Genomic DNA, 27,822 nt, shown 5'->3' with positions numbered 1-27,822 from the left:
AGGGTGACAGCAATGTGCTGACACCCTGGTATACCCGCTGTACACCAACGAATTTTCAAGAGGAGGCGGGCTGCCGCACCGCCCCTACCACCCACAACTCCCCCCCCTGCACCACCCGCCGGCAAAAAATCATGCAGTGGTGCGGGGGGGAGGGGGGGGGACGACGGTGCAAAATCTTCATTTTCAGGACACTAAAGTTTCGGAACACTAAAGGGGATCAGAAGCTGCAGGAAGCGCAGCAAACCGCAGGTCTGAATTGACCTGCGGTTTGCGGTGATCGCCGATACGGGGGGGGGGGGGGGGGTCACATGACCCCCCCTGGCATTGACAGGATGCCGGCTGAATGATTTCAGCCGGCATCCTGTTCCGATTAACACCCGCGGCGCCGGAATAACGATTTAAAGTTAGGACGTACCGGTACGCCCTGCGTCCTTAAGGGGTTAAATAAGAAAAAGTATACATATTAGGTATTGTCACGTCCGTAACGATCTGCTCTATAAAAATGTCACATTATCAACCCCTCAGGTGAACGTTGTAAAAATAAATAAAATGGTCTCAAAACAACCAAATTTTTTGGTCACCTTGCCCCATAAAGTGTAATAATGAATGATCAAAAAATCATATGTACCCAAAAATGGTACCAATAAAAACATCAACTCTTCCAGCAAAAAAAGAGCCCTTGCACTAGACGATCGGCAGAAAAATAAAAACAAATGGCGTTCAGAAAATGGAGACACCAAAACAATTCTTTCTTCAAAAATGCTTTATTATGTAAAACTGAAACAAAGAAAGTAGACATTTGACATCATTGCGTCCGTAACAACCTGCTCTATAAAAAATAGTAGATGATCTACCCAGTCAGATGAATGTTGTAAAAAATAAAAACTGTGCCAAAACAGCCATTTTTTGGGTTACCTTGCCTCACAAAAAACATAACATAGAGCAATTAAAATCCATATGTATCCCCAAAACAGTACCAATAAAACTGGCACCTTATCCCCTAGTTTCCAAAATTTCCAAAGAGTTTCTACTGTAAGGGTGCATCAGAGGGGCTTCAAATGGGACATGGCATCTAAAAACCAGTCCAGCAAAATCTGCATTCCTGCTCCCTGCCGTGTGCCCTTACATCAGTTTACGACCACATGTGGGCGCTTCTTTAGACCGCAGAATCAGGGTAATAAATATTGGAGTTTTGTTTGGCTGTTAACTCTCGATGTGTTAAATGAAAAATTGATTAAAACGGAAAATCTGCCAAAAAAGGGAAATTTTGAAATTTGATCTCCATTTTCCTTTAATTCTTGTGGAACACCTAAAGGGTTAACAAAGTTTGTAAAATCAGTTTTGAGTAACTTGAGGGGTGTAGTTTCTACAATGGGGTCATTTATGGAGGGTTTCCACTATGTAAGCCCCACAAAGTGATTTCAGACCTGAACTGGTCCTTAAAAAGTGGGTTTTGGAAATTTTCTTAAATATTTTAAGAATTGCTTATAAAATTCTAAGCTTTCTAACGTCCTAAATTTTTTTAAATAAAATATTACATTTACAAAATGATGCCAACATAAAGTTGACATATGGGGAATGTTAAGTAATAAATATTTTATGAGGTATCACTTTCTATTCTGTTTTAAAAGCAGAGAAATTGAATTTTTTTTAAAGTTTCTGGTAAATTTGGGATTTTTGAATAAATAAAAAGGTAAAATACACTGCCCGTCCAAAAAAAAAGGTTGCCACCAAAAATATTTTGTTGGTCCGCCTTTAGCTTTGATTACGGCACGCATTTGCTATGGCATTGTTTCGATAAGCTTCTGCAATGTCACAAGATATTTTTCCATCCAGTGTTGCATTAATTTTTCACCAAGATCTTGCATTGATGATGGTAGACTCTGACTGCTGCGCAAAGCCTTCTCCAGCACATCCCAAAGATTCTCAATGGGGTTAAGGTCTGGACACTGTGGTGGCCAATACATGTGTGAAAATGATCTCTCATGCTCCCAGAACCATTCCTTCACAATCTGAGCCCGATGAATCCTGGCATTGTCATCTTGGAATATGCCTGTGCCATCAGGGTAGAAAAAAAATCCATTGATGGAATAACCTGGTCATTCAGTATGTTCAGGTAGCCAGCTGACCTCATTCTTGGAGCACATACTGTTGCTGAACCTAGACCTGACAAACTGCAGCAACCCCAGATCATAGCACTGCCCCCACAGGCTTGTACAGTAGGCACTAGGCATGATGGGTGCATCACTTTACCTGCCACTCTGGACTCATCAGACCACATGCCCTTCTTCCATTGCTCCAGAGTCCAATCTTTATGCTCCCTAGCAAATTGAAGCCTTTTTTTCTGGTTTGCCTCACTGATTAGCAGTTTTCTTACGGCTACATAGCTGTTCAGTCCCAATCCCTTGAGTTCCCTTCGCATTGTGCGTGTGGAAATGCACTTACTTTCACTATTAAACATAGCCCTGAGTTCTACTTGTATTTCTTCGATTTGATTTCACCAAACGTTTAAGTGATCGCCGATCACGATCATTCTGGATTTTTTTCCCGCCACATTTCTTCCTTGAATACGATAGGTCCCCACTATCCTTCCAGTTTCTAATAATGCATTGAACAGTTCTTAACCCAATTTTAGTAGTTTCTGCAATCTCCTTAGAGGTTTTCCCTGCTTGATGCATGCCGATGATTTGACCCTTCTCAAACAGACTAACATTTTTTCCACGACCACGAGATATGTGTCTTTCAACATAGTTGTTTAAGAAAGGAGAAGCAACTCGTTGCACCAGTTAGGGTTAAATAACTTGTTGCCAGCTGAAAGATAAATCGACCATGCAGTAATTATTCAATAGGAGGCTCATAACTATTTGCTTAGTTAAATCCAGTTGGAGACTTTTTTTTTGGGACAGGCAGTGTATATTGACTCAAATTTATGAAGTACAATGTGTCAAGAGAAAACAATCTCAGAATGGTTTGGATAAATAAAAGTGTTCCAAAGTTATTACCATATAAAGTGACATTTCATATTTGCAAAAAATGGCCTAGGCAGGAGGGGGAAAGCTGGCCCCGGGTAGAAGGGGTTAAAGAATCTAAAAAGTCAAATATGCAAAATGCATAGCTCATAAGGTTTGCAAAATACTCTAACCTCTAGATGACTCCAGGAACACAAATGCACTCAAAGTGTACCTACACTAAAGTTTATTAACCCCTATTCTAAATGCACTAAAATTTATTTTTTGAATATACACTTTTTTTTGCCATACGAAATAGGCAGGTCAAGTTCATGTACCTACTGCACTTTGCAATCCTTACACTTGTACACTGCTGACATGTCCACAATGTATGGAAGTAGATTTCACTGCGGGACCCAGTGAGTGCTGCACAGCAAGAGCATACAGAACTGCTTTTGCCTATCCACTCTGCTATAGCCAGGCTTTAGTGAAGTAGGCACAGGCAGGAGCAACGCTGCACTATGCTGACCTCCTGTCTGCGCCCGCTTGCTGTAATATACTAGACCCTGCACTATGCAAGTGTTTTAGCAGAGTGGAGCGAGCGGACGCAGGCAGGAGTTCTGCATAGTGCATTGCTGCTTCTGCCTGTGCCCGCTCCACTAAAGTCAGGCATAGCAAATCTATGTCAGGCTATAGCAAAACACACAGGCAGGAGTGGCGATGTGTGTTCCTGCCTGTACAACGCTCACTAGGTCACACAGTGGAATCTACTCCCATACAATGCAGACATGACCGTGGTCCACGAGTGTACAGATTGCAAAGATTGATAAGCTTTGACTTCAAGAGCCCATTTCACAAGGAAAAAAGGTATATTAAAAAAAATTCCTTTTAGGGCATTAAGAATGGGTTTAATAAACTTTAATAAACTGCTTCACTTCCAGAGCCATACATGTATAGCAGAAGTGTGAGGTTTGAGATAACACTTTCTCTTGAGAGCAGACATACGGGAATAATGTCTGTGATTGGAGATAACGATGATGCCAGCCATTTAACACCTCAGATGCAGTGGTCAAATGTGACCACACCATCTTAACACTAAAACCAGAAGCGTGTGCTTCCTGGCCCAGGGTGACTTCCCCTGGCTGAGATCGGGGAGGAGTTTCATAGTAGTAAAAGTCCTGATCCTAAACAAGGCTTCCACATCGATCACTAGTATATTCTAATGCTGGATTGTAGGTGGCAGCACTGCATTTGAATATACAAAATTCTGTAATGAAAAAAATAAAAAATAATTACAGAAGATAAATGGCAATCTAATGATTGCATGTTATTGTCACCATTGGTGACAAAGTAAAAAATAAATATTTTTAAAAAAAATCTAAAAATTCATATCACAAAAAAAAAATTAAAATCTGACATTGCCCATGATATTAAAAGTAGTAATGGCAGATTCTATTTTTTTCTTTGCTTCACCTCCCCAAAGGGAACAGGTCAGTTTTACTGCACAGGGATCGTCGTAAAAACAAAACCCATAAAACTGTGGTGGAGTTGCATTTTGTTTCTAATTCCACCCCATTTGGATGTTGTTCCAGCTTCCCACTACATTGTATGCAAAAGTTAAATGGTGCCATTAAAACAAGCCCTAATACAACAATGTGAATGGAAAGATATAAAAGTTATGGCTCCGGGAAGGCTGGGAGTAAAAAAAATTAAAATGCATAAGTAAAAAAAATCCTCCGGGATTGAAAGGGTTAAGGCAAAACACGACATCAGTCTTCATTGTAAAAAAAACTTCAGCAGTATCAAGCTTAGGGCTTGTTCACACGACCGTATGGCTTTTTCAGTGTTTTGTGGACCGTTTTTCACGGATCCGTTGTTCAGTTTTTTGTTTCCGTTGTGTTCCCGTTTCTCCGTATGCCATATACAGTATACAGTAATTACATAGAAAAAATTGGGCTGGGCATAAAATTTTCAATAGATGGTTCCGTAAAAACGGAACGGATACGGAAGATATACGGATGCATTTCCGTATGTGTTCCGTTTTTTTTGCGGACCCATTGACTTGAATGGAGCCACGGAACATGATTTGCGGACAATAATAGGACAAGACTCAAAATGTAGCGGAACGGAAATGCGGACATACAGAAACGGAATGCTCACGGAGTACATTATGTTTTTTTTGCGGACCCATTGAAATGAATGGTTTTGTATTTGGACCGTATACGGAACGCAATAAACGTCCCGTATACGGAACGCAAAAAACGTTTGTGTGAACGAGCCCTTGAAGGCATTCACATGTGGTACATGGGCACGTCACTGCTGCAGTTATCCAAACAAATCCCAGCAGAGGATAAGAGCAGCAGTGTTGTATGGGAAGAGGTTTGATACTCAGTATAACTTTTCATAATTTTTTACCCTCACAGTAGCCCTTCTGGAGTATGTGAAAAAGCTATTTCTATGTGAGAAAGTTACCGTACATAGATCCCACAGCTCCAAAAGACCTCACCAGTATAAATCTTTCAGTGCACAGAACCCATGGTAAAAGGTAAATTTAGCTTGGCGTTGGGAACTATCTCTAAATGAACTGGTGCATGAAGTCACAAGACATTAGTAGATTCATATATTGATCTCTTTATTTGAAAATGTGACATCTTAGTACACAAGCCCCCAGCGCTTCTCACAATTAATACTCAAGAAAAAATATATAATGAATTAAATCTGTTGGATGACTTTCCGGTTTGCATTTCTGTAGACAAGGATGGTGCCATATCATTGCAAATCATAGGCCTCTAAGGTTAAAACCTATAAAACAAGCTGGTAAGGAGATTTTATTATTATTATAATCCTATATAAAGACAATCACCAAGTGTTTAACAATGAACGTTAGGGCAAACCTCTTCTAGCAGGCTAATTATTTCTTACCAAAGCAGTCCACATCACATCTGCTAGGCGTATACAGCGATTCAGAATCAATGGCAGATGTATGCAGCTGTATAGGAATTCAGTTTTATACATCTAGCAGTACATTTCAAATATGTACACTGACTAAACCTGATATGAACAGTGACTAAAGAACAAAAAAAAAAAAACAAAACAAACTTTCATGTTCTACAGAGCAGCACTCTAATCATAGGCTGCAGAATTTGCTTCAATGGAAAACAGAAACCTTTTCATTTTCTCAATGAGAGACATCTAATATACAGGGGAGACAATTTTTGCCTACTCTTTTTCCATGGCAGACAAAATAAAAGTTTATTCTTCATTATTATGGATGAGCGAACTTGTGTTTTTAAGTTCGGTGTACAAGGTTCGAGTTATCTAAGAATTCCATTATGGATACCACTACCACGGACCATAACAGAGTTCATAGAAAACCCGAACCTTGTACGGCGATCCTGAAAACACAAGTTCGCTCAACACTATTCATTACTAATCATTCTGACTTTGGCCAGCTGTTTCCCTGGTGTGACATATAACATTTTGCACTGAGTAAATACATTTGAGGGCACAGCAACACATCATATTCCCCTTTGAAACAAAATAGTCACATGCATTTTTTTCATAGGCTTCAGCTTCTACATGGCTGTGTCTTCACACAGCTGCTGGATTTGTAACAATGTATAGCCTAGATAAAAGTGCAGCCTGGTCACAGAAGTAGTCGCTTCTTCTGCTACTCCAGTTGTTAATGGAGTTCTTCATAATTTTAAAATGTAGGGCCTATCCTTAGGATATGCCACCAATATAGATTGTGGGGGCGGACTACCTGCACCCCCACCAATCAGCTGTTTAAAAAGGGTGCATACAGTGGTTCATACTGCAAACACTATACTTTTTGTTGTGGCTGTGCTTGGTATTGCAGCTTTCTCCAACTCACCTTCCACAAAGATCAAACTGCTGATCGGGGGTTGGACCCCCAGGGATCTAATATTAAAGGGCTTATCCGATATCTAAAATATCCCCCTCAATGCCCAGACCCCTTGTATGGATTATACTTACCTGCTCCCCAGCAACAGCGTCTCTCCGGATCTCTGCAGGGCTGCCGCTGCATTTCCCTGGCGCTCGGCTCAAAACATATGGCGACGGGGGGAGCTGCCAATAGCAGGCCGCGACAGGGATGAGCCCCCTTGAGGTTGGTCACTGTCTATTGGCTGCTCCCCCCATCGCTAGAGGTTTTGATCCAAACGAAGGGGAGATGCAGCGGCGGCCGTGCAGGGATCCAGAGGGAGGTGGGTGCCATACAAGGGGGGGTCCGGGGATTGGGGGGATATTTCAGATATTGGATAACCCCTTTAATCGTATGTCAACAGCATACCAAGTACAGTGCCGTACACTGTATAGTGGCAGTACTTGGTACTGCAGCCCTGGCCCTTTCACATGAAATGGACTGAGCAACATAAAGGCCACGAGACTGATGAACATGACATCACTGACCTAGGAGTGCTTTGGCCTTTTCAAACAGCTGATCAGTGGGGATGCTGGGAGTCTAACCCGAAAAATCTGATCCTGATGATCTATCCCGAGGACGGTCATCAATATTCTACTCCCAGAAAACCTCTGTGAAGGGATGTTGTGCACCTTTGGTGGAAAGCCCCCCTCTATGGCAGACTTTTAAAAAGGAAGAATACATACCTGCTTCCTGGCCTCAGCTTCTTCAATTGACTGCGGCGGCATCAAAACAGCAGCGAGCTGAGAGGAGAAGCCGAGGCCGGGAAGTGAGGGAGCCAGCGACAGGATGCAGCCAAGTATGCTTTCCCCTTCAGTGGTTTGCCAAACCCCCCAAAAGGTGCACAACGCCTTTAAACAAAAGAATGCATTTAATCTAATTATTGAGTAATAAAAAAAGGTTTCAAAGTAATGAGTAAAGAACATATACATACTTTTTAGCTCAAGGTGATGGTAACAAATGAGACCATACATCTCACTAATCCATGTATAAAACATGCTAAGTGCTACAAATTCACTCACAGCTCTAGCTGCTATATTAACATACCACCAAAGCAAACAGACATTAGAAATTCCATGCAAAAGGGTTAGAGTAGTTTTTGCTAAACTAAAAAAGTCTAGCTCAACTTATGTTACTTAAAGGGGTTGTCCGAGCTATATAAAAACCTCGGGCAACCCCTGTAAATGGCCTAAAATAACAAATGAATGGATACTCAAATGTTTTCTGTGCTGTTTCTTAGAGCGCTGAGCTCCAGTCCTCCGGCTGCTAACATCTTCTTGGCTGCAGCAGTGACATTCCTTGCCACAGCAGCCTCAACCTTACATGGGACGTCTCTGCTGAAATGTGCACAAAACAGCACTGCTGCAGCCAGAATAACACATGGCAGCAGTGAGGACCTGAGCACAGTGCAGGAAGGAGCAGAAGAGAAAATAGGCGAGTATCCATACATTTGTCTTTATAGGCGGTTTAACTACACACTGATTTTATTGTCCTCCTCTCTGCATTGGTCAATAAAATTATAAGATTTCCAGTCTCTGCCTTTAGTTTGGCTGTAGTCATAATAAATCAAACTGGACAGAAAAGTTATAGTAGATCCCTGTCCTGGCTCACATGGAAAGACGCAGTGTCAAACCGGAGATGGAATGCAAGTAGGTAAAAAAATAAATTAAAAAAAGGTGGTAATATGTATAGAGCAAGGCTTTTGGTTGGCTTGCTAAGGGGGAATGTTTTATATTAAGCTTTAAGGAAACATAAAACATTATTTTGAAAAGTGTGATTGCCATCAAATGCAGAAAGGCAAAGCTTGTATGCTTTGTTATGGATATTGATTCTCTACCACTGCTGCAATTTACAAGAGTGGCATGCTTTCCTAACAAAGTGTTATTGCCTCCACCACCGTTTCAAAAGTCACCAACTTTGAGTTTCCCCTAACAAGCACAGTAACATGTGTGCTATTTTGGCTGGTTAAGAAATGACTGCTGGTTTCTGTCCCCATGGGGTGTTAAGGGGGTTCTCCTAGACTGAGAAACTCTTTTTCATATGTCCATGAAGGGTGCCAAGGTTAATAAAAAAAAAAAAAAAAAAGACTCACCAGTTCCAGCGCAGAGCTCCCTTCTCCTCCACTTCCATTCGCCGATGACCATAAGTGTGACATGACATCTGTTTGCCTGCTGTTGGCTTATCAAGGCGGCCAGAAGCAGAGGAGAAGAACAAATGACAGGTGAAAAAAATAAATAAAGATAAATATATATATATATTTTTTAAACCCATGCACTCTGCCTGGCTATCTGTCTTGGTCACGTAGAAACCTAATAAAGAAACATGTTAGGAAGAACAACAATAAGGGCATGAGGAAGCGCATACAAGGTTTGTGGATTGGTGTTCCTATGTATACTCTGGACTTCTCAAGTAATTAAAAATACATCAAGTTATTAGCATAAATCTGAGCATATATCTATATACATACTGTAATTACTAGGATGGGAGTTACCATACTAGCATAACTGGTATTTTTTTTTTTACAATGAGCAACGCATTACAAGGTGAAGATGTTTTGTGGTATCCAGTGTGCATCCTCTTTCTCAGTATTGTATACAAGATTTATAGCTTAAAAGGGGTTTTCCCATCTCAGATAATGGGGACATATTGATAGGATATGCTCCCATTGTCTGATAGGTGCGGATCCTACACCGAGAACGGAGCCCCAAAAGTTGTGGAGGGTGTGCATGTGCAGCTGGCCTCCATTTATTTCTAAGGGGCCGCTGAAAATAACTTGGGGGGTTCCGGCTACCACCTTCTCCGCTCCATTCTCGGTGTAGGCACCTATCAGACAATGGGGACATATCATAGCGATATGCCCCCATGGTCTCAGATGGGAATACCCCTTTAAGCACGTGGTAATATTACAACTCCATTCAAGAACCAAATATTTAGTGCCAAATACAGGATCTGAACCAAGCCTGGGAGTTCAGGAAAGTATTTTACAAAGATATTCCTATCCAATCACATCCCTGGGCTAACTATATACAGCTCATGTACATAGCTGTGATTCAGTCATGTACATGTGCCATGACAGATACTTTATTCCGATAAAAGTGATAGTCATAACCAAAATCAGCCATATTGTGTTACATCCTTGACTAAAGAACACAGAGCAACTAAAACATGAAAACACTATAAATACAGGTTACTGGACTAGATAACTTTTTCCAGAGAGAATATTGAAACTCCATTAGGCTTTCTCATTAAGAGGCAACCTAATGAAACACTGTGCATTTGTAAAAATAAAATTAAAACCATTAGTATAATTTGACATTGCAGTATTTTTACTTTTAATACATATACCGTTTTAGAATATTGGCCAATTTCTTTATTATGATGTTGATAGGGAAAGACATCTAAGAGTCACCGCAAGGGTCACCACAGCATTAGGCTACTTTTACACTAGCGTTTTTGCTGGATCCGGCAGGGTTCAGCAAAAATGCTCCTGTTACTGATAATAGAACCATCTGCATCAGTTATGAACGGATCCGGTTGTATTATCTTTAACATTGCCAAGATGGGTCAGTCATGAACTACATTGAAAGTCAATGGGGGACGGATCCGTTTTCTATTGTGGCATCCGTCCCCACTGACTTGCATTGGGGGTCATGATGGTTCCGCCTTGCTCCGCATCCCAGGACGGAAAGCAAACTACAACATGTTGCGGTTTGCTCTCCGGTATGGGAACGCAACTAAACGGAACGGAATGCATTTTGGAGCACTCAGTTCTGTTCAGTTTTGTCCCCATTGACAATGAATGTGGACAAAACTGAAGCGTTTTTTTCCGGTATTGATCCCCTATGACTGAACTCAATACCGGAAAACTTAAAAGCTAGTGTGAAAGTAGCCTTAAGCATTTTAAAGCACAACATGAATATTTTACACTTGCAATAGAATAGGAATTTGGAGATTTACTAGAATATGTTCGCATATGGCAGATTTGTTGCTGAAGTTTCTGTGACTGTCCTATTCATATGAGTAGCCTTAACACAAATACATGTGCTTGCCTACAAAAAACTCCATTCAAGTGTGTGGCTTTTCAGTTTCTGCAACAAATTTGATGTGTTTGAATACACTCTTAGGGCTGTTATACTGTAAAGCTTCTTTAGCTAATCCTCTGCTAAAGTGAGGACTGAACAGTAGTCAAATATTTTTAACTCCTTAAGGTGGTTTTACAAATGCTGGAAAAAAGCTGCAATTTTTTGAGCCAAAGCCAAAAGTAGGTCAGGGGTTAAGGGGCAATTCTATAGGTAGGCTTTGGCTATAAAAACTGCATTAAAAAAACAAACCAAAAAAACTGAGTGAAACCAACCTCAAAAAGTCCTGTGTTAGCATGATCAAGCCTATTAAACCTGGCATATTGCCTGTAGGGTTGATCATATTGATTAAAATCATACATTTCTTTTTAGCTTGCAATGAAGCGGAGATATCTGCAGTTTTATATTTATGTAACTTGGGCAGTTCGAGCACTGAGGTGCCGGTGTAGCTCTTGGTGCGGGGCTACTTATACGCCCCTCAATGCTCAGTACACTCCCCCACCTTCCCTGTTGATTGACAAGGCTAGACAGCCCTGTCTAATGGGGCCTGTGCTGTGGCTAACTTAGTCACTGGTGGCCCAGTGTTATTATGGTGTATCAGTGTGTTTTAGCAAAATCATGCCTAGGAATGCATGATTTTGCCAATGTTCTGTGGTCCATATGTAGGCATTCATTGGTGGCATCGGAGCCTCTGCAGAAGGAAGCGAGCGCTGAGCGGGGAGAACAGAATACTTACTAAACTTTCCACCCGCTTAGCTGCTGAGCTCCTCTGCTGTCTGAACCGGCTGGCACCTCCACTCTTGGGTGGACTGAAGTCGCTGACAGAGGCTCTTCAAACCTGAAACAAATCACTGCTGACTACAAAAAAGATCTGAATAGCTACAGCAGTTCTTGAGTGTCATGATGGTGAGAATGAGTGATATCAGGGTTAATAGCCGCAGTCAAATCTGAACGGTCAATTTTGAGGAGTTCAGCTTTAGGGTCAAATACAATAAAATGTTGTTTTATAGTTCTGTTAACGAAGACAGCAAACCCTCACATACTGGCATGTGTACATTGGTAAAGATTTATGTAATACAATAGGAACAAGTGCTCAACAAGTTGTCACCAAAGTGAAATTCCAGCTCCACTAATGCTTGCTCTCATTAGTACAAGAAGTTCCAAATCAGAAGAAGTGACTTCCTATAAAGTTTAGTTTATATGATTCCACAATGGCAGAAGAATGTTGAGTGACTGATATAAAATAATAGACCTAGTGCCTCTTTCCTCTTATTACACAAGGCAATGTAAACGTATTGTTCAATATACACTTTAGCTTCATTTTTATCTTCCCATATCTTGTATTCCATAGTGAGGAGTTATCATGCCCAAGGGTTTACAACGGAGGTCTTCTGGGCATATTGTGAAAATACAGTTGGGTTCTAAAATTGGTTTAGTTCTCTAACTATCCCCGTATAAATCTCCAGAGGAAAAAGGAAAATCTACTTATGTCCAGACATTACAGAAGAGAGTCATCTGTGCAGCCACCCTCCAGCCCATAACGGAACTCCTGTAGGTTGGAGACACCATAGAAGTGGATAAAAGCAGCAGCTACAACCAGGACATGAAAGATCTGGTGAGATTGAAACTGGAAAACAGGAAAGAAAATAGGGAAACAATTTTTATTTAACATACGTTGCCCAACCTATGCAACTTATCTACAAGTTACAGTACTCCTTATTCTCCAATATATAGTTGCAAGAAAAAGTATGTGAACCCTTTGGAGTAATATGGATTTCTGCACAAATGGGTCATAAAATGTGATCTGATCTTCATCTAAGTCACAACAATAGACAATAACAGTCTGCTTAAACTAATAACACACAAAGAATTAAATGTTACCATGTTTTTATTGAACACACCATGTAAACATTCACAGTGCAGGTGGAAAAAGTATGTGAACCCCTAGACTAATGACATCTCCAATAGCTAATTAGAGTGAGGTGTCAGACAACTGGAGTCCAATCAATGAGATGAGAATGGAGGTGTTGGTTACAGCTGCCCTGCCCTATAAAAAAACACACATCATTTCTGGGTTTGCTTTTCACAAGAAGCATTGCCTGATGTGAATGATGCCTCGCACAAAAGAGCTCTCAGAAGACCTACGATTAAGAATTGTTGACTTGCATAAAGCTGGAAAGGGTTATAAAAGTATCTCTAAAAGCCTTGCTGTTCATCAGTCCACGGTAAGACAAATTGTCTATAAATGGAGAAAGTTCAGCACTGCTGCTACTCTCCCTAGCAGTGGCCATCCTGTAAAGATAACTGCAAGAGCACAGCGCAGACTGCTCAATGAGGTGAAGAAGAATCCTAGAGTGTCAGCTAAAGACTTACAAAAGTCTCTGGCATATGCTAACATCCCTGTTAGCGAATCTACGATACGTAAAACACTAAACAAGAATGGATTTCATGGGAGGATACCACAGAGGAAGCCACTGGTGTCCAAAAAAACATTGCTGCACGTTTACAGTTTGCACAAGAGCACCTGGATGTTCCACAGCAGTACTGGCAAAATATTCTGTGGACAGATGAAACCAAAGTTGCGTTGTTTGGAATAAAACCACAACACTATATGTGGAAAAAAAAGAGGCACAGCACACCAACATCAAAACCTCATCCCTACTGTGAAGTATGGTGGTGGTGGGGGCATCATGGTTTGGGGCTGCTTTGCTGCGTCAGGACCTGGACAGATTGTTATCATTGAAGGAAAAATAAATTCCCAAGTTATCAAGACATTTTTCAGGAGAACTTAAGGCCATCTGTCCACCAGCTGAAGCTCAACAGAAGATGGGTGTTGCAAAAGGACAACGACCCAAAGCATAGAAGTAACTAAACAACAGAATGGCTTAAACAGAAGAAAATACGCCTTCTAGAATGGCCCAGTCAGAGTCCTGACCTCAACCCGATTGAGATGCTGTGGCATGACCTCAAGAAAGTGATTCACACCAGACATCCCAAGAATATTGCTGAACTGAAACAGTTCTGTAAAGAGGAATGGTCAAGAATTACTCCTGACCGTTGTGCACGTCTGATCAACCAAACGTTTCCTGTAGTTGCAGAAGTTATTGCTGAAATCTGAAAGAATAATCCTAAAACATAACATTTAATAGTTAATGCTGATAAAATCCTAATTAGTGTGTGCAAGAAAACTGTATACAGGGATAAGCATGGAGGCAAACCGCTAGATAGAGTGGTCCATGGTCACCCCAGCAACAGAAACAAAATAATTAAAGTGCACGGCGGCACTGTGGTGGTAACCAGTATGTCCTACCAGTACCCAGGGAAGGTCGTCAGGTGCTCCACCATACGATATTGTAGCAGTTGTTCATCCTGTATGGATGGTCGGATGAATAACAGGGTAGGAGAAAATTCAGATCAGACAATGCATGTAGGGTCCCTAGGGTGATCCCTATAGCTGTCTAAACACCAACCCTAATGCTATAGATATGGTAGCAGCCTGACCACAGGGCACTCGTCCTTGAAAGGACGACCCCGTCCGGAACCTGTCCCTGATCTAGAATACTATATGTCCCTAAATATGCATAGGCAAATCCCTACATGCACGTTTCGCTGCCAGGACATGGGGCAGTTCATCAGGGGAGATGATATGGTGTCAGGCAAGTCAAACCTGGATAAAGTGATCAAGCCTGCAGACCAAAATGACACGATCAGTCATATGGTCCTGAGGTGCACGAAGATGTTCGGCCCCTGCGTGGGCTACCTCATCGGTAGGAGGTTTAAGGAAAGATGCAGTATACAGATGTAAGTAACTGCATATGGGACGCCAACTGACCTGGTGTGCCCTCCTTGTTTAAATACAGCTCGTTTCCCGCTGCTGCCGTCGGTAATTGAGGCCAATGAACGCGCTTACCTGCCTGCACGTAAGCACGGCGCATGCGCTCATCACAATATGGAAACGAGGCCTGCAACGCACAGAGAGTGCCTGATACAGAACGCACTCCTGCGCATGCGCGAACTCACGTTGGTATCGCGAGATCGCGGACGCTGTGCAAAACAGCAGAAGAGATAAGAAGCAATTCAGATATCGATTGCTCCTAAATATTCAGCAAAATACAATCGATCGGACAATCGGGAGTACAGCTGAATATTGTGAACCACAATGGGTTCTAATTTATAGATATTATTGGCCATTTATCCTATGTGGGATAGGTACAGCTCAGGGATAGAGAGACAATCGGAAAAGCAGGTAGAAACAGGTGATCATTGAAAGTAACATTTAATATTAGTATTTCGTGCAGGGTCTTGGTCGCTGTTGATTATTGACCCAGAAACTGAATGTACAGAATTATGATACTTGGGTAAAGGCCAAAAGATGTTCACACTCAAAATAGGTGCACAAAATGTAAAACCGATGTCAGGAAGGTGACAGTTAATACAAAAAAGGGGTACACAGATCATTACTAACGGTGATGAGCCAGCATGTATTCTTTCTACAAGAAGCAACTATAATTCAGCTGCTCATTTAGGCCATTTGGTGCGACAGTCTTCAAAAGAAATATCCACCGTGACTCTCGTTTTAAAAGAATCTTGTCCCAATCACCCCCTCGTTTGGGGGGACTGACAGCTTCAATACCCATGACTCTAATGGCTTTGGGATTGCCTTGGTGTAAATCGCAGACATGGCGGGCCACTGGGGTATCACGGCTCTTAGCAATATCCAGGAGATGTTCTCCTATGCGTCTGCGCAGTTCGCGCTTTGTCTTACCAATGTATTCTTTTTGGCAAATACATGTAATTTTATATATTACACCAGTAGTTCTACATGAGATGAAATCTTTGATGTCAAAACTACGTTGGAGATTGGTACTGTAGAAGGTTTTACCTTGGTCAATATTGCTACAGGCCACGCAACCACTGCATCTAAAACATCCCACAGGGCGACGGCTCAGCCACATACTAAGTCTAACTAGTGGTGCAAGATGACTATGCACCAATACGTCCTTAAGACTTTGGCCTCTTATGAACGTCACCTGAGGGTGTTCATGCAGTACTTCTCGGACATCTGGATCCATGAGTAAGATGGGCCAGTGTCGTGCAAGAATCTCTCTGGATTCCTTTGCAGAACCATCAAAAGTAGTAATGAATCTTACTTTCCTGTCACCCTCCTCTCTGGTCTTAGGAGTAAGTAAGGTCTCTCTGGGGGTGTTAGCCGCTCTCTGAAAGGCCCCTCTCAGTACCTTGTCAGGGTAACCCCTGGCCCTAAACCTTTGGCGAAGGTCTGCTGCCTGACGCAATAACTCTTCCTCATCAGAACAGTTCCTGCGTAAGCGCAGGTAATGTCCGTAGGGAATACCTCTCTTTAATGGCAGGGGATGGCTACTCTGCCAATGCAGGACTGAGTTAGTGGCCGTGGTCTTACGGAAAACGGTTGTGGAAAGTTCACCTCCAGGTTTCTTGGAGATGCGGACATCCAAAAAAGGAAGGGAACAGTCATTGGCCTCATAGGTAAAACGGAGACCTATGGTGTTATCATTAAGAAAGTCCACAAACTTTTTAAATTCCAGGGTGCCCGCATTCCAGACTATAAGGATGTCATCGATGTACCGGGCCCATAGGGTAATGGGCCCGGTCATCGGTTCACCCTCTCCAAAAACGACGGTGGCCTCCCACCAGCCCAGGAGCAGGTTGGCATACGACGGCGCACAGGAACAACCCATGGCCGTACCCCTGAGCTGGTGGTAGAGGCGACCGTCAAAAGTGAAGAAGTTATGCGTCAGCAGGAATCTGAGCAGCTGTAGGACAAAGGCATTGTGTGCCTTAAACTGCTGTCCCCGCATGCTAAGATAATAGCCGACCGCCAACAAGCCAGCTTCATGTGGTATGGAGGAGTATAATGCCTCCACATCGACGCTGGCTAGTTGGGCATGATCCTCAATGCAAATTCCTTCCACCCGTTTTAAAAGGTCCATTGTATCGCGGGTGTAGGAAGGAAGTGCAACAACAAATGGCATTAGAATTTTGTCAATATATACCCCAATATTTTGTCCAATGCTCCCAATCCCGGCCACGATTGGTCTCCCCTTGAGTGGTCTAAGGCCTTTATGGACCTTGGGGAGACTGTAAAACGTAGCCACTATCGGTTGCCGGGGGTACATAAAATCCAATTCATCTTGTGAGATGAGATTTAAAGCTCTTCCTGCCAGGAGGATCTCTCTTAGTTCAACTAAGTATGGTACTGTCGGGTTAGATGTTAATAACTGATAGCTGTTTTTATCTTTAAGGATATTTTGACACATGGATTGGTAATCTGGGCGATTCATGATCACCGTATTCCCACCTTTATCTGATGGTTTTATAATTATATCTTTATCCTCTTTCAAGTATCATAATTCTGTACATTCAGTTTCTGGGTCAATAATCAACAGCGACCAAGACCCTGCACGAAATACTAATATTAAATGTTACTTTCAATGATCACCTGTTTCTACCTGCTTTTCCGATTGTCTCTCTATCCCTGAGCTGTACCTATCCCACATAGGATAAATGGCCAATAATATCTATAAATTAGAACCCATTGTGGTTCACAATATTCAGCTGTACTCCCGATTGTCCGATCGATTGTATTTTGCTGAATATTTAGGAGCAATCGATATCTGAATTGCTTCTTATCTCTTCTGCTGTTTTGCACAGCGTCCGCGATCTCGCGATACCAACGTGAGTTCGCGCATGCGCAGGAGTGCGTTCTGTATCAGGCACTCTCTGTGCGTTGCAGGCCTCGTTTCCATTTTGTGATGAGCGCATGCGCCGTGCTTACGTGCAGGCAGGTAAGCGCGTTCATTGGCCTCAATTACCGACGGCAGCAGCGGGAAACGAGCTGTATTTAAACAAGGAGGGCACACCAGGTCAGTTGGCGTCCCATATGCAGTTACTTACATCTGTATACTGCATCTTTCCTTAAACCTCCTACCGATGAGGTAGCCCACGCAGGGGCCGAACATCTTCGTGCACCTCAGGACCATATGACTGATCGTGTCATTTTGGTCTGCAGGCTTGATCACTTTATCCAGGTTTGACTTGCCTGACACCATATCATCTCCCCTGATGAACTGCCCCATGTCCTGGCAGCGAAACGTGCATGTAGGGATTTGCCTATGCATATTTAGGGACATATAGTATTCTAGATCAGGGACAGGTTCCGGACGGGGTCGTCCTTTCAAGGACGAGTGCCCTGTGGTCAGGCTGCTACCATATCTATAGCATTAGGGTTGGTGTTTAGACAGCTATAGGGATCACCCTAGGGACCCTACATGCATTGTCTGATCTGAATTTTCTCCTACCCTGTTATTCATCCGACCATCCATACAGGATGAACAACTGCTACAATATCGTATGGTGGAGCACCTGACGACCTTCCCTGGGTACCGGTAGGACATACTGGTTACCACCACAGTGCCGCCGTGCACTTTAATTATTTTGTTTCTGTTGCTGGGGTGACCATGGACCACTCTATCTAGCGGTTTGCCTCCATGCTTATCCCTGTATACAGTTTTCTTGCACACACTAATTAGGATTTTATCAGCATTAACTATTAAATGTTATGTTTTAGGATTATTCTTTCAGATTTTTGCATATACCCCAGATGATCCAGAGCGCAGATATATATTGATCTGACCTCTATGCTTTACCTTTTGATTTTTGAAGTTATTGCTGCCAAAGGAGGTTCAACCAGTTATTAAATCCAAAGGTTCACATACGTTTTCCACCTGCACTGTGAATGTTTACATGGTGTGTTCAATAAAAACATGGTAACATTTATTTCTTTGTGTTTTATTAGTTTAAGCAGACTGTGATTGTCTATTGTTGTGACTTAGATGAAGATCACATTTTATGACCAATTTGTGCAGAAATCCATATAATTGCAAAGGGTTCACATACTTTTTCTTGCAACTGTAGCTGTAATGTTCACAGTTAACATGTACCTATTTTAGTATTCATAAAATACTCCTCCACCTACACTGAACATTACATCTAAACCTTAAAGACATATTTAGTCATATTTACCCAGATATCAAACTTTCCAGGGAAGAATCGTTCGGGGATCCGTGCTGCATAAAGGCCAGCTCCTGTTATATACATAACAGCCATTAGGAAAAACCAGCCCATCTGACCTACTGTAGTCGCTTTAACAAAGCCTTCTGCAATCGTGAAATGGAGAGTAGGAACAATGCCACTGAGACCAAGACCTAGAAATACACCTAGAAAGAACAGATGAATAATGGATTACCCTTGAGAAAAAGTACATATTACACAGTATAGTATGTATTTAACGGTTTTGTGCATGTATTTTAATGTGTGTGTATATACCTGACCAAACATATTGAAAAGGTAAGATACTGGGGGAAATTTATCAAAACTGGTTCTAAAGGTTAAATGGCTTACCCACTGCAGCTAATCTGATTCCACCTTTCATTTTTCAGAGCTCATTTGGAAAATGAAAAGTGGAATATGATTGGTTGCTATGGGCAACTAAACAAATTTTCCTTTACACCAGTTTTGATCAATTTCACAGATTTTTCCCAAAGGGGAAATCTAAAATATGCTGAGCGTATCTTGTTCTTCAAAGTTGGCAGATCACTGCATGAAGGGACAGGCTGTAAAACATCACTGACACAAAGAAACAAAAATGTTTTTTTTATTTTTACAAGCTGTTGACTAAAAGACGGCCATACACATTCAATAGCTGTCAGGTGAACGAACATTTGGCTACCTCAGCAGACTCCTTCACAACTACCTCATACACTTTTGGTGGCAGCTCATCTCCCAGAAGAAAAAGAATTGCGTGAAAATATTAATTTCCTCAGTCCTTCTCTCCCCAACATCATCTGTCACGGGAGAGTAGGGAGCTCCCCATAAACATTACACTGTCGGCCGAACCTGCCGTCCTCGGCCGGATTCAGCCAACAATACACTAATGTTTACAGGTCTTTAAAGAGATTGTCCCATCTCAGACAATGGGGGCATACCGGTAGCATATGCCCCCATTGTCTTACGTCCCACCGGAGGCCCGAAAGTGGTGTAGGGCGCACTGCGCAGCCGTCCTTCATTCATTTTCTATGGGGCCGCCGCAAATAGCCAAGCCCTGGTTCGGCTATTTCCGTCAGGCCCATAGAGGTGAATGGGAGCGGTGGTCGGTCATGCGCGGCATGCTCCTATTCACTTCTATGAGGAGACCGCTTGGTGGTGGCCAGACCGGAGTCCTGAGATGAGATAACCCCTTTAAGTGCAGTCATCTCCCAATATAAGGACCTTAGAATAGAACTTTCAATCACACTGTACTTTTACTACTGAGATGCAATGAACTGTAAGAGCACAACAGGGTTGTACTTGACTTGCATACTACACTATAGCACCAGTTCAATCATGGTATTTACTATACAGAACACATTCCTTTGTGTTGTATGATAGAAATGTAAAGAGGAAAATTCCAATGTAATACTGGATTACTGTTAACTCACACATTACACATAAATGGCATCAGCATCTAATAATTATACATGTAAATGCATATAACCATAATTTCTGTTGCATATGATGACTATTACCTGCTCGTGTAGGTCTATGCTTTGGCGTGGAAAAGCGATCCCATTGTGCTACAACAATTGCACTGATGCCCAGCACACAGACTATGGATAAGTATATGAGACGTGGTTGAGGGGAGCAGTAGAACGAGTAATACAGCCAGGGCACAAAGCTTCCCATGATCAGTAGGGCAATACCAGAGTAGTCCAGCCTAGAAAATTAGAGTGGAATGCATCTCTGCATTAACAAGGAAATACTAATATCCCAGTCCCACAAATGACATCTTTTCCTGTCCAAGCACCAACTATTTTCAGGTAATTTGTATAGTTTCTGAAGACATTCATGTCAACTACTCGTGATGAAGAATATGTGATAGCTTCCATTGATTTTCAAAGCACATTTACAATGTCAAGGTCAAGAGACAATACATCTAAGCATTACTGACTGTCTAATGCACTGATCACCACAGAACGCAATTAAACCAGAATGACATATTGTGGGAGGAACATGTGATATGTGCACACTTGTGAGGTCTGATATTGGCCCAAAACAGATTTCCGGAGTGAAAGAACCAATAGAAAGCTCAACATTACTGCTAATGTTTCTTTTATTGGAAACCTAAAAACATTCCAAGCACCCGGCTACTAATTTGATTGACCTTAGCTTCATGGCCTTTTACACTGGCAAATATTGCACAAAATTGTACAACATGTCCTACTTTTATTCCGGCCGCCTCTCGCCATGTTTGCCGTGCTGCCGCCGGAACTCCGTCCCGTCCCCATTATAGTCAATGGGGCCGGAGTGGTAGTCTGGGGGCACGCATGCACTAGCGCCAGAACAGCCTGCTGGACTTCCTTGCCGCTAGTGTGAAACTAGCCTAAGATGTCTGTTTTTCTCTGCAGGGACAAGAGATGGCTGAAAGAAATCATCATGGTGGTGTGGTCCGAATGGAGAAGATGAGGAAACAGAACACGCATATCAGAGGAGACGTCACTGGATATAAGAGGTATGTGGTGCTGTATTACCCTTTACTCTGTATGTTTTGTAGCATTTTATGTAATGTTTTCCAAGTATGGGATGGAAGGAAGGGGTTCGGTTGAGAATTTGGCATGCGGGGGTGGCGCAGAAAGGCTAGATGCACCCCTGCCCAAAAGGATTGACAAACTAGCCGTGATCACACCATTGAATTCTGGCTCCCGGCCAGCAGCATCTCTACATTATGCACACAGCATAGCCTGCCTAGAACGGACGTATAGGGCTGCAAGGAACGTGCAGATCTGCAAGGGCAAATCGCGCACTTCCAGACCAGACATGGTGAGAACACGCAGTGTGGAAGACAGCCCGGGTGGGGAGTGATTCCAGAGATGCAGGTAAGCTGCCAGCAGAGCACAGAGCCAGCCTGCAGAGTGGAACGGGGTTGGCGTGTGAGTGGAGCTGAAACCAATATGGCATGTTGGGATATGAGGTTGTTGAAGTTTGAAGATGAGGTATGAAGGGGCATTGAGATTAGGGAGCCCAAGCTGAACTCTTGCACCAGGGCCCATGAGCCTTTAGGTACGCCCCTAGAGGGTTCTGAACAAATCTGAATATATCATGGTCATTGGAGCTAGATTAACCAGGGCCAGTATTTCAAAAACTGCCAACCTTAAAAGAATAAAAGTCATTACATTTTTTACATAAACAGCCCAAGTGACTATAAGAAATATTGTAACATATCCTGTTGATGCTTCTTTCTGCTCTTATTGGGCTCCTCTCTTGCTCCTCTTCACGAACTCTTAATTCACTGCTCATATGAAGAGGGGCAAGTACGTAAGTGTGTTCACTGCACTGCATGCAAGTATCTAAACAGCATGGAATCTGAAAATACTTACTTAGAGAATGTGCGGGATACTTTCTCTGAGTGACAGTACACAGTGTGAAACAGCCAGGAAAAGCTGAGACACAACACGGCCCCCAAAAAGAACATTCCAAAAACCACCTTTTCTTGCAGGGGAGCCATGAAGTACATGTTAGGTCTAAGCATCGTCAAAACCCCCAGGAAAAGGAATAGTAGAAAACCTGTGAATGGAGCGAAGTAATGAAAACCAAACTAAAGTGAGAAAAAATATACAAGCTGGAAAACAGGATGCATTTAAAAGAACACTAAAAACTTACTGTACTCTGATATTTTTCTGGGCACAGTGCTCTTTTAATAGGTTAACAAGAGCATTTAGGAAATTATGAACATATTCTACTCAAGATAAGTTTGATGACGAGCACATCAACTGAACCTGCATGGCGAGAGTGTAAACACATCTCCTAGTTTTCGGCAGAGTTTGTATATACATGGCAGCACAGATGCCATGTTTCCTACCCACCCATTTATAATAAGCTTCCATTATACAGTATTTACCAGTAACATACCTAGTAAATGAGTCCATATATTTCCAGTCTCAGTATGTATTCTGAAAATGCTCCTGAAGCAGGCGCGGAATGAAGGCATTGGTGGACGATGTCCATGCAAAAGATAATCATTGTCCTTAAGCCAATCAGGGAGCACATCATAAGGAATTACTCTCCACCGGCCTTCCCAAACCTTTTATAAAAATAGAGAAATGTAGATTTATATTAAAACCTGAATACCAAGATGCACACTGTAAAGTCAACTAGGAATTTAAACACAGTCATTTCATTTAAAACCATATGTATGCAAACTCCATAAGATTGGTAACACAGTTTGGACTGAGCCCTCATTGAGATACTCCAGGATAGCATCTCTTAGAAAGCCTTCAGTTAACCCATAACATACAGTCCTGATGAAAAGTTTAATATAATCTTATTTAGCATGGCTGGATCTTAACAAGGTTCCAAGTAGAGCTTCAACATGCAACAAGAAGAAATGGGAGTGAGACAAAACATTTTTTGAGCATTCAATTTAATGAAAACAACGAATAAACTGAAACAGGCTGTTTTTCAGCTGATCAAAATTTTAGGACCACACCTCCAAAAAAAATACTAACCCCCCCCAAAACAGAAATCCAACTTCCAAAACATGAACTCAGTAAGGAGTAGCTCCGCCGTTATTTTTTATCACTTCCAAAATTCGTTTCGGCATGCTTGATGCAAGCGTTTCCATGAGGTGAGGGGAAACATTTGTCCAAGTGGTGAAGACGACCGCACGAAGGCCATCTACTGTCTGGAACTGTTGTCCATTTTTGTAAACTTCCCTTGCCATTCATCCCCAAAGGTTCTCAATTGGATTTAGATCAGGGGAACACGCAGGATGGGCCAAAAGAGTGATGTTATTCTCCTGTAAGAAGTCCCTTGTCCTGCGGGCATTGTGTACTGTAGCGTTGTCCTGTTGAAAAACCCAGTCGTTACCACACAGACGAGGGCCCTCTGTCATGAGGAATGCTCTCTGCAACATCTGGACATAGCCAGCGGCCGTTTGACGCCCCTGTACTTCCTGAAGCTCCATTGCTCCACTGAAGGAAAAAGCACCCCAGACCATTATGGCGCCCCCTCCACTGTGGTGCGTAGAAAACATCTCAGGTGGGATCTGCTTGTCATGCCAGTAACGTTGGAAACCATCAGCCATTAAGGTTAAATTTTTTCTCATCCGAGAATAAAATTTTCTTCCACCTGTGAATGTCCCATGTTTGGTGCTCTCTTGCAAAGTCCAAACGAGCAGTTTTTGTGGCGTTCAAGGAGACGAGGTCTTTGAAGACGTTTTTTGTTTTTGAAGCCCTTCAGTCTCAGATGCCGTCTGATGGTTATGGGGCTGCAGTCAGCACCAGTAAGGGCCTTAATTTGGGTCGAGGATCGTCCAGTGTCTTGACGGACAGCCAATTGGATCCTCCGGCTCAGTGCTGATGACATTTTCTTGGGTCTTCCACTTGACTTTTTTGTTTCATAACCCTTAGGATCATTTAAAAATTTAAGAAATTCCAAATGACTGTCTTACTGCGTCCCACCTCAGCAGCGATGGCGCGCTGTGAGAGACCCTGCTTATGCAGTTCAACAACCTGACTACGTTCAAAAAGGGAGTATTTTTGCCTTTGCCATCACAACGTGTGACTACCTGACAGAAAATGACAATAAATCCACATCTTTGCACAGATTTGGCCTTTTAAAAAAGGCATGTGGTCCTAAACTTTTGATCAGCTGAAAAACATCCTGTTTCAGTTTATTCGTTGTTTTCATTAAATTGAATGCTCAAAAAATGTTTTGTCTCACTAATTTCTTCTTGTTGCATGTTGAAGCTCTACTTGGAACCTTGTTAAGATCCAGCCATGCTAAATATGATTTTTTGCCATTTTTCAAGTGGCCCTAAACTTTTGATCAGGACTGTATGTTAGACATACCGGCCTACAGTTTTTGGGCTCTGTTTTTGACCCCTTTTTGAATATTGGCACCACACTTGCCAAGAGCCAATCATGTGGAACAGATCCTGTCATTATAGAGTCCTTAAATATAAGAATTAAGGGTCTGTCTATTACATAAATTCACTGTCTGGAAAAAATTTTGGGGTATACATCTCAGTGGAAACTAAAAATATCACAGAAATTTAGGACGCTAAAACTAATATACTTTATTAATACTAGTTAAAAACCAGGGGAAATGTGAAACATGATTCACTCATATGTAAAATCTTAAGGTGGATTACAAAACAAAATAGGGTGGATGGTGTCTATAGGTAAGTATGAGAGCACCTGATGGTCAGTGTTCTGCTCACTGAAGTATGACCAGCTCCCACAGACTGACCCCTTACATATGGTACCCACCGACTGGTTATTTATGACAACACACAGCCAAAATGGGAATACTCTCAAGACCCCCCACCACCTGCCCACCACTAACAAAAGCTACCATATATGTTGCATCACATGCTCGACGCGTTTCATCAAAGAATCATCAGGAGCGGATGTAAAGCAAGGTAGAAGAGCATCTAGCTGAAACTTATGCTGCCACACTGGTGTTGTGTGACAGCATCTCCGGCTCTATGGCGGCCGTGAAGCAGCCCCGCCAACTGCCGGGATATAAATGGGAGTGAGCCACACCCCCTGGAGGAGTGAAGAACATGTGGCCAATGGGACACACGCAAAGGAGGAGCCAAAGAGCCTTACCCCTTTGCGTCAGCCACAGCCGGACAAGATAAATCCAGCCTCCTCTCCTTACTAATTAGCAGGGCCGATGTGCGCAGGTCACCTATCGGGACATGTAACTGAATAGGGACACTATGAGAACGGTGATGATGAACGGCGAACTGGACAAAGCCATGGCCGCTGTACGTTCCAAGATAGTGACGTCACGATTTCTAAGTTAGTGAATCCATATATGGGGCTAGTGGATCACTAGATGTAAATATCATAATTTGGAAGTTAGATAGATAGTGAAGTCATAGTATATGGGCAAGTGGAACATTAGATGCACATGTAGCCAGCCATTTAAGATGCAACATAGTAACAGCCAAGGTCAAAAAATCAGAGACAGTGTACATGAGAAGAAACTATAAAGAACATCTGTTACGGTGGTGATATTAAAGCGCTGTTAATAAACCGGGAATTGGGGCCACAGTTAATGGTAATGCACATTTATGGTAATCCATGTTAGGCCCATAACCAACTCATAAAACCTGATTTTAATTAATGGTTTGATATATTATACTATGTCAGGGTTATGTATAAACAGGCCCAGTCAACCATAAAATAAGTGGCCGCTATTATTGCTCCTCATACAATGTATGACTCAGGGTTAAAACCCAATAATGAATCATAAATCATACCTGTACTTGTTCGATAGAATAATAACCATCAATAAAGCATGCATAAAAAATATGATCATTAAGTCCTAAGGGGAGGAAATGTCGGAATGGTCCTCTCATATTTTGATGTGGCTCAGGTACATCGACGATGTGCTGTTTTTATGGACTGGGACCGTAAAGGAGTTTGAAGAATTCGTCCGATTCCTGAACATCAATGAATGTGGCCTATTTTTCACATCGGCGATTGACCATACTCAAATTACGTTATTGGACCTTATTTTGAAAGCTGAGGATGGCAAGCTCCATACTAGCCTATTTCGCAAGAAAACAGCGACCAACAGCTTATTACACTGGGATAGCTGCCATCCCTTCCCTCTAAAAAGAGGAATTCCGAAAGGGCAGTATCTCGATCTGCTCGTCAATCTCAGATTTCAAAATAAAGGCCAAGGACCTAGAAAATAGGTTTCACAGACGTGGATATCCTCGTAAGATTCTCACGTCAGCGTACAAGCACTCTCTGACGTGTACCCGTGAGTCCCTCCTTAATCCCAGAGATACGGAAACGTGAGATGAACAGATTTGCCTAATAGCAACTTTTGATGCTGCCAATGGACCGATTCAAGAGATCTTGCGGAGACATTGGGGTGTCCTTTATAATGGATATGGACATTGAACATCTAGTGGGTGATTTCCCTGTGTTCGCATTCTTTCTGATGTCGTACAGATGTTCGCCTATTCTGCGGCGGAATTCGCAGATAGTCTTGCCGACATATTGTAGGCCAGACGTATTTAGGCCACAGATGCAGGTGGCCAAATAGACCAACCCCGAGGACCTACAATTAAGGCAACATCTGATGTTGTAAGATTTAGAAGTGGCCGTACTGGTGAACGTGCACCCCAATTTAATGGAGTCACATGCTATGCAGCCACTACACCGAAAGGTGCCATACATGGGAGTTTGTTAAAGGATAACTGTCATGTTTTTTATTTTATTTGCTAGTTTATTAGAGCTAGGCATGTATACCTGAGTTAATGTCTGTCAATGACTGCCAAAAGATCTGTAATTACCTTATAATAACCGCTTTCATTAATGTTCTCTGTCCCTTTCCACTGCTCCCTTAAAAGACTGTTGCATGGCTCATCTGTCTCCGGCTAGGCCCTAGGAAGACAAAGGGGCGGTCCTTCACACTGCATGCCTGCATTAGGCTTCAGAGTGAGGAGGCGTGTCTCTCAGTAATCCAATCTGATTGACTGGCAGGAAGCTACTGGTACAGCAAGTTTGTATGTGACCTGAGGGAATGCAGTTTTGGCCTCGGAGAACTGGCAGAGGAGCCATCTTGAGAAGATCCTCAATGTAGGATTCAAAACAGCCATAACTAAGGGGGAAACTCAAGGAAAACAGTGGTAAGTGAAGAAACTAAAGATTGCTTTATACATAATGCTGCTGCAGCAGTAACATATGCTAAAATTGATTTTTTGCAGAAAATATGACAGTTATCCTTTAACCATGTATTAGAAACCGGGGTCTGA

General features: G+C 42.3%; 1 protein-coding gene and 1 long non-coding RNA gene across 2 annotated transcripts in view; one reads left to right on the top strand and one right to left on the bottom strand.

Moving 5' to 3' along the window:
- Positions 1-6,317: 6,317 nt before the first annotated feature.
- LOC120995174 lies at positions 6,318-7,990 on the top strand. Its single transcript, XR_005777545.1, has 2 exons — positions 6,318-6,355; positions 6,439-7,990. It is a non-coding gene; the product is annotated as an uncharacterized LOC120995174 (long non-coding RNA).
- Positions 7,991-11,147: 3,157 nt separating this feature from the next.
- ADIPOR1 (adiponectin receptor 1) overlaps positions 11,148-27,822 on the bottom strand; it is a 54,433-nt gene continuing 37,758 nt past the window's right edge. Inside the window, exons 5-9 of the mRNA XM_040424195.1 lie at positions 22,953-23,124; positions 22,421-22,607; positions 20,573-20,760; positions 19,032-19,225; positions 11,148-12,597 (exon numbers count right to left, since the gene is read on the bottom strand). Coding sequence (XP_040280129.1) covers positions 12,469-12,597; positions 19,032-19,225; positions 20,573-20,760; positions 22,421-22,607; positions 22,953-23,124 — 870 coding nt within the window. The 3' untranslated portion in view covers positions 11,148-12,468. The remainder of the gene's footprint in view (positions 12,598-19,031; positions 19,226-20,572; positions 20,761-22,420; positions 22,608-22,952; positions 23,125-27,822) is intronic.

The sequence above is a fragment of the Bufo bufo genome, chromosome 3, assembly GCF_905171765.1.
Source record: "Bufo bufo chromosome 3, aBufBuf1.1, whole genome shotgun sequence".
In the NCBI taxonomy this organism is placed as follows: Eukaryota; Metazoa; Chordata; class Amphibia; order Anura; family Bufonidae; genus Bufo; species Bufo bufo.
This window is presented reverse-complemented; position numbering and strand designations above follow the sequence as displayed.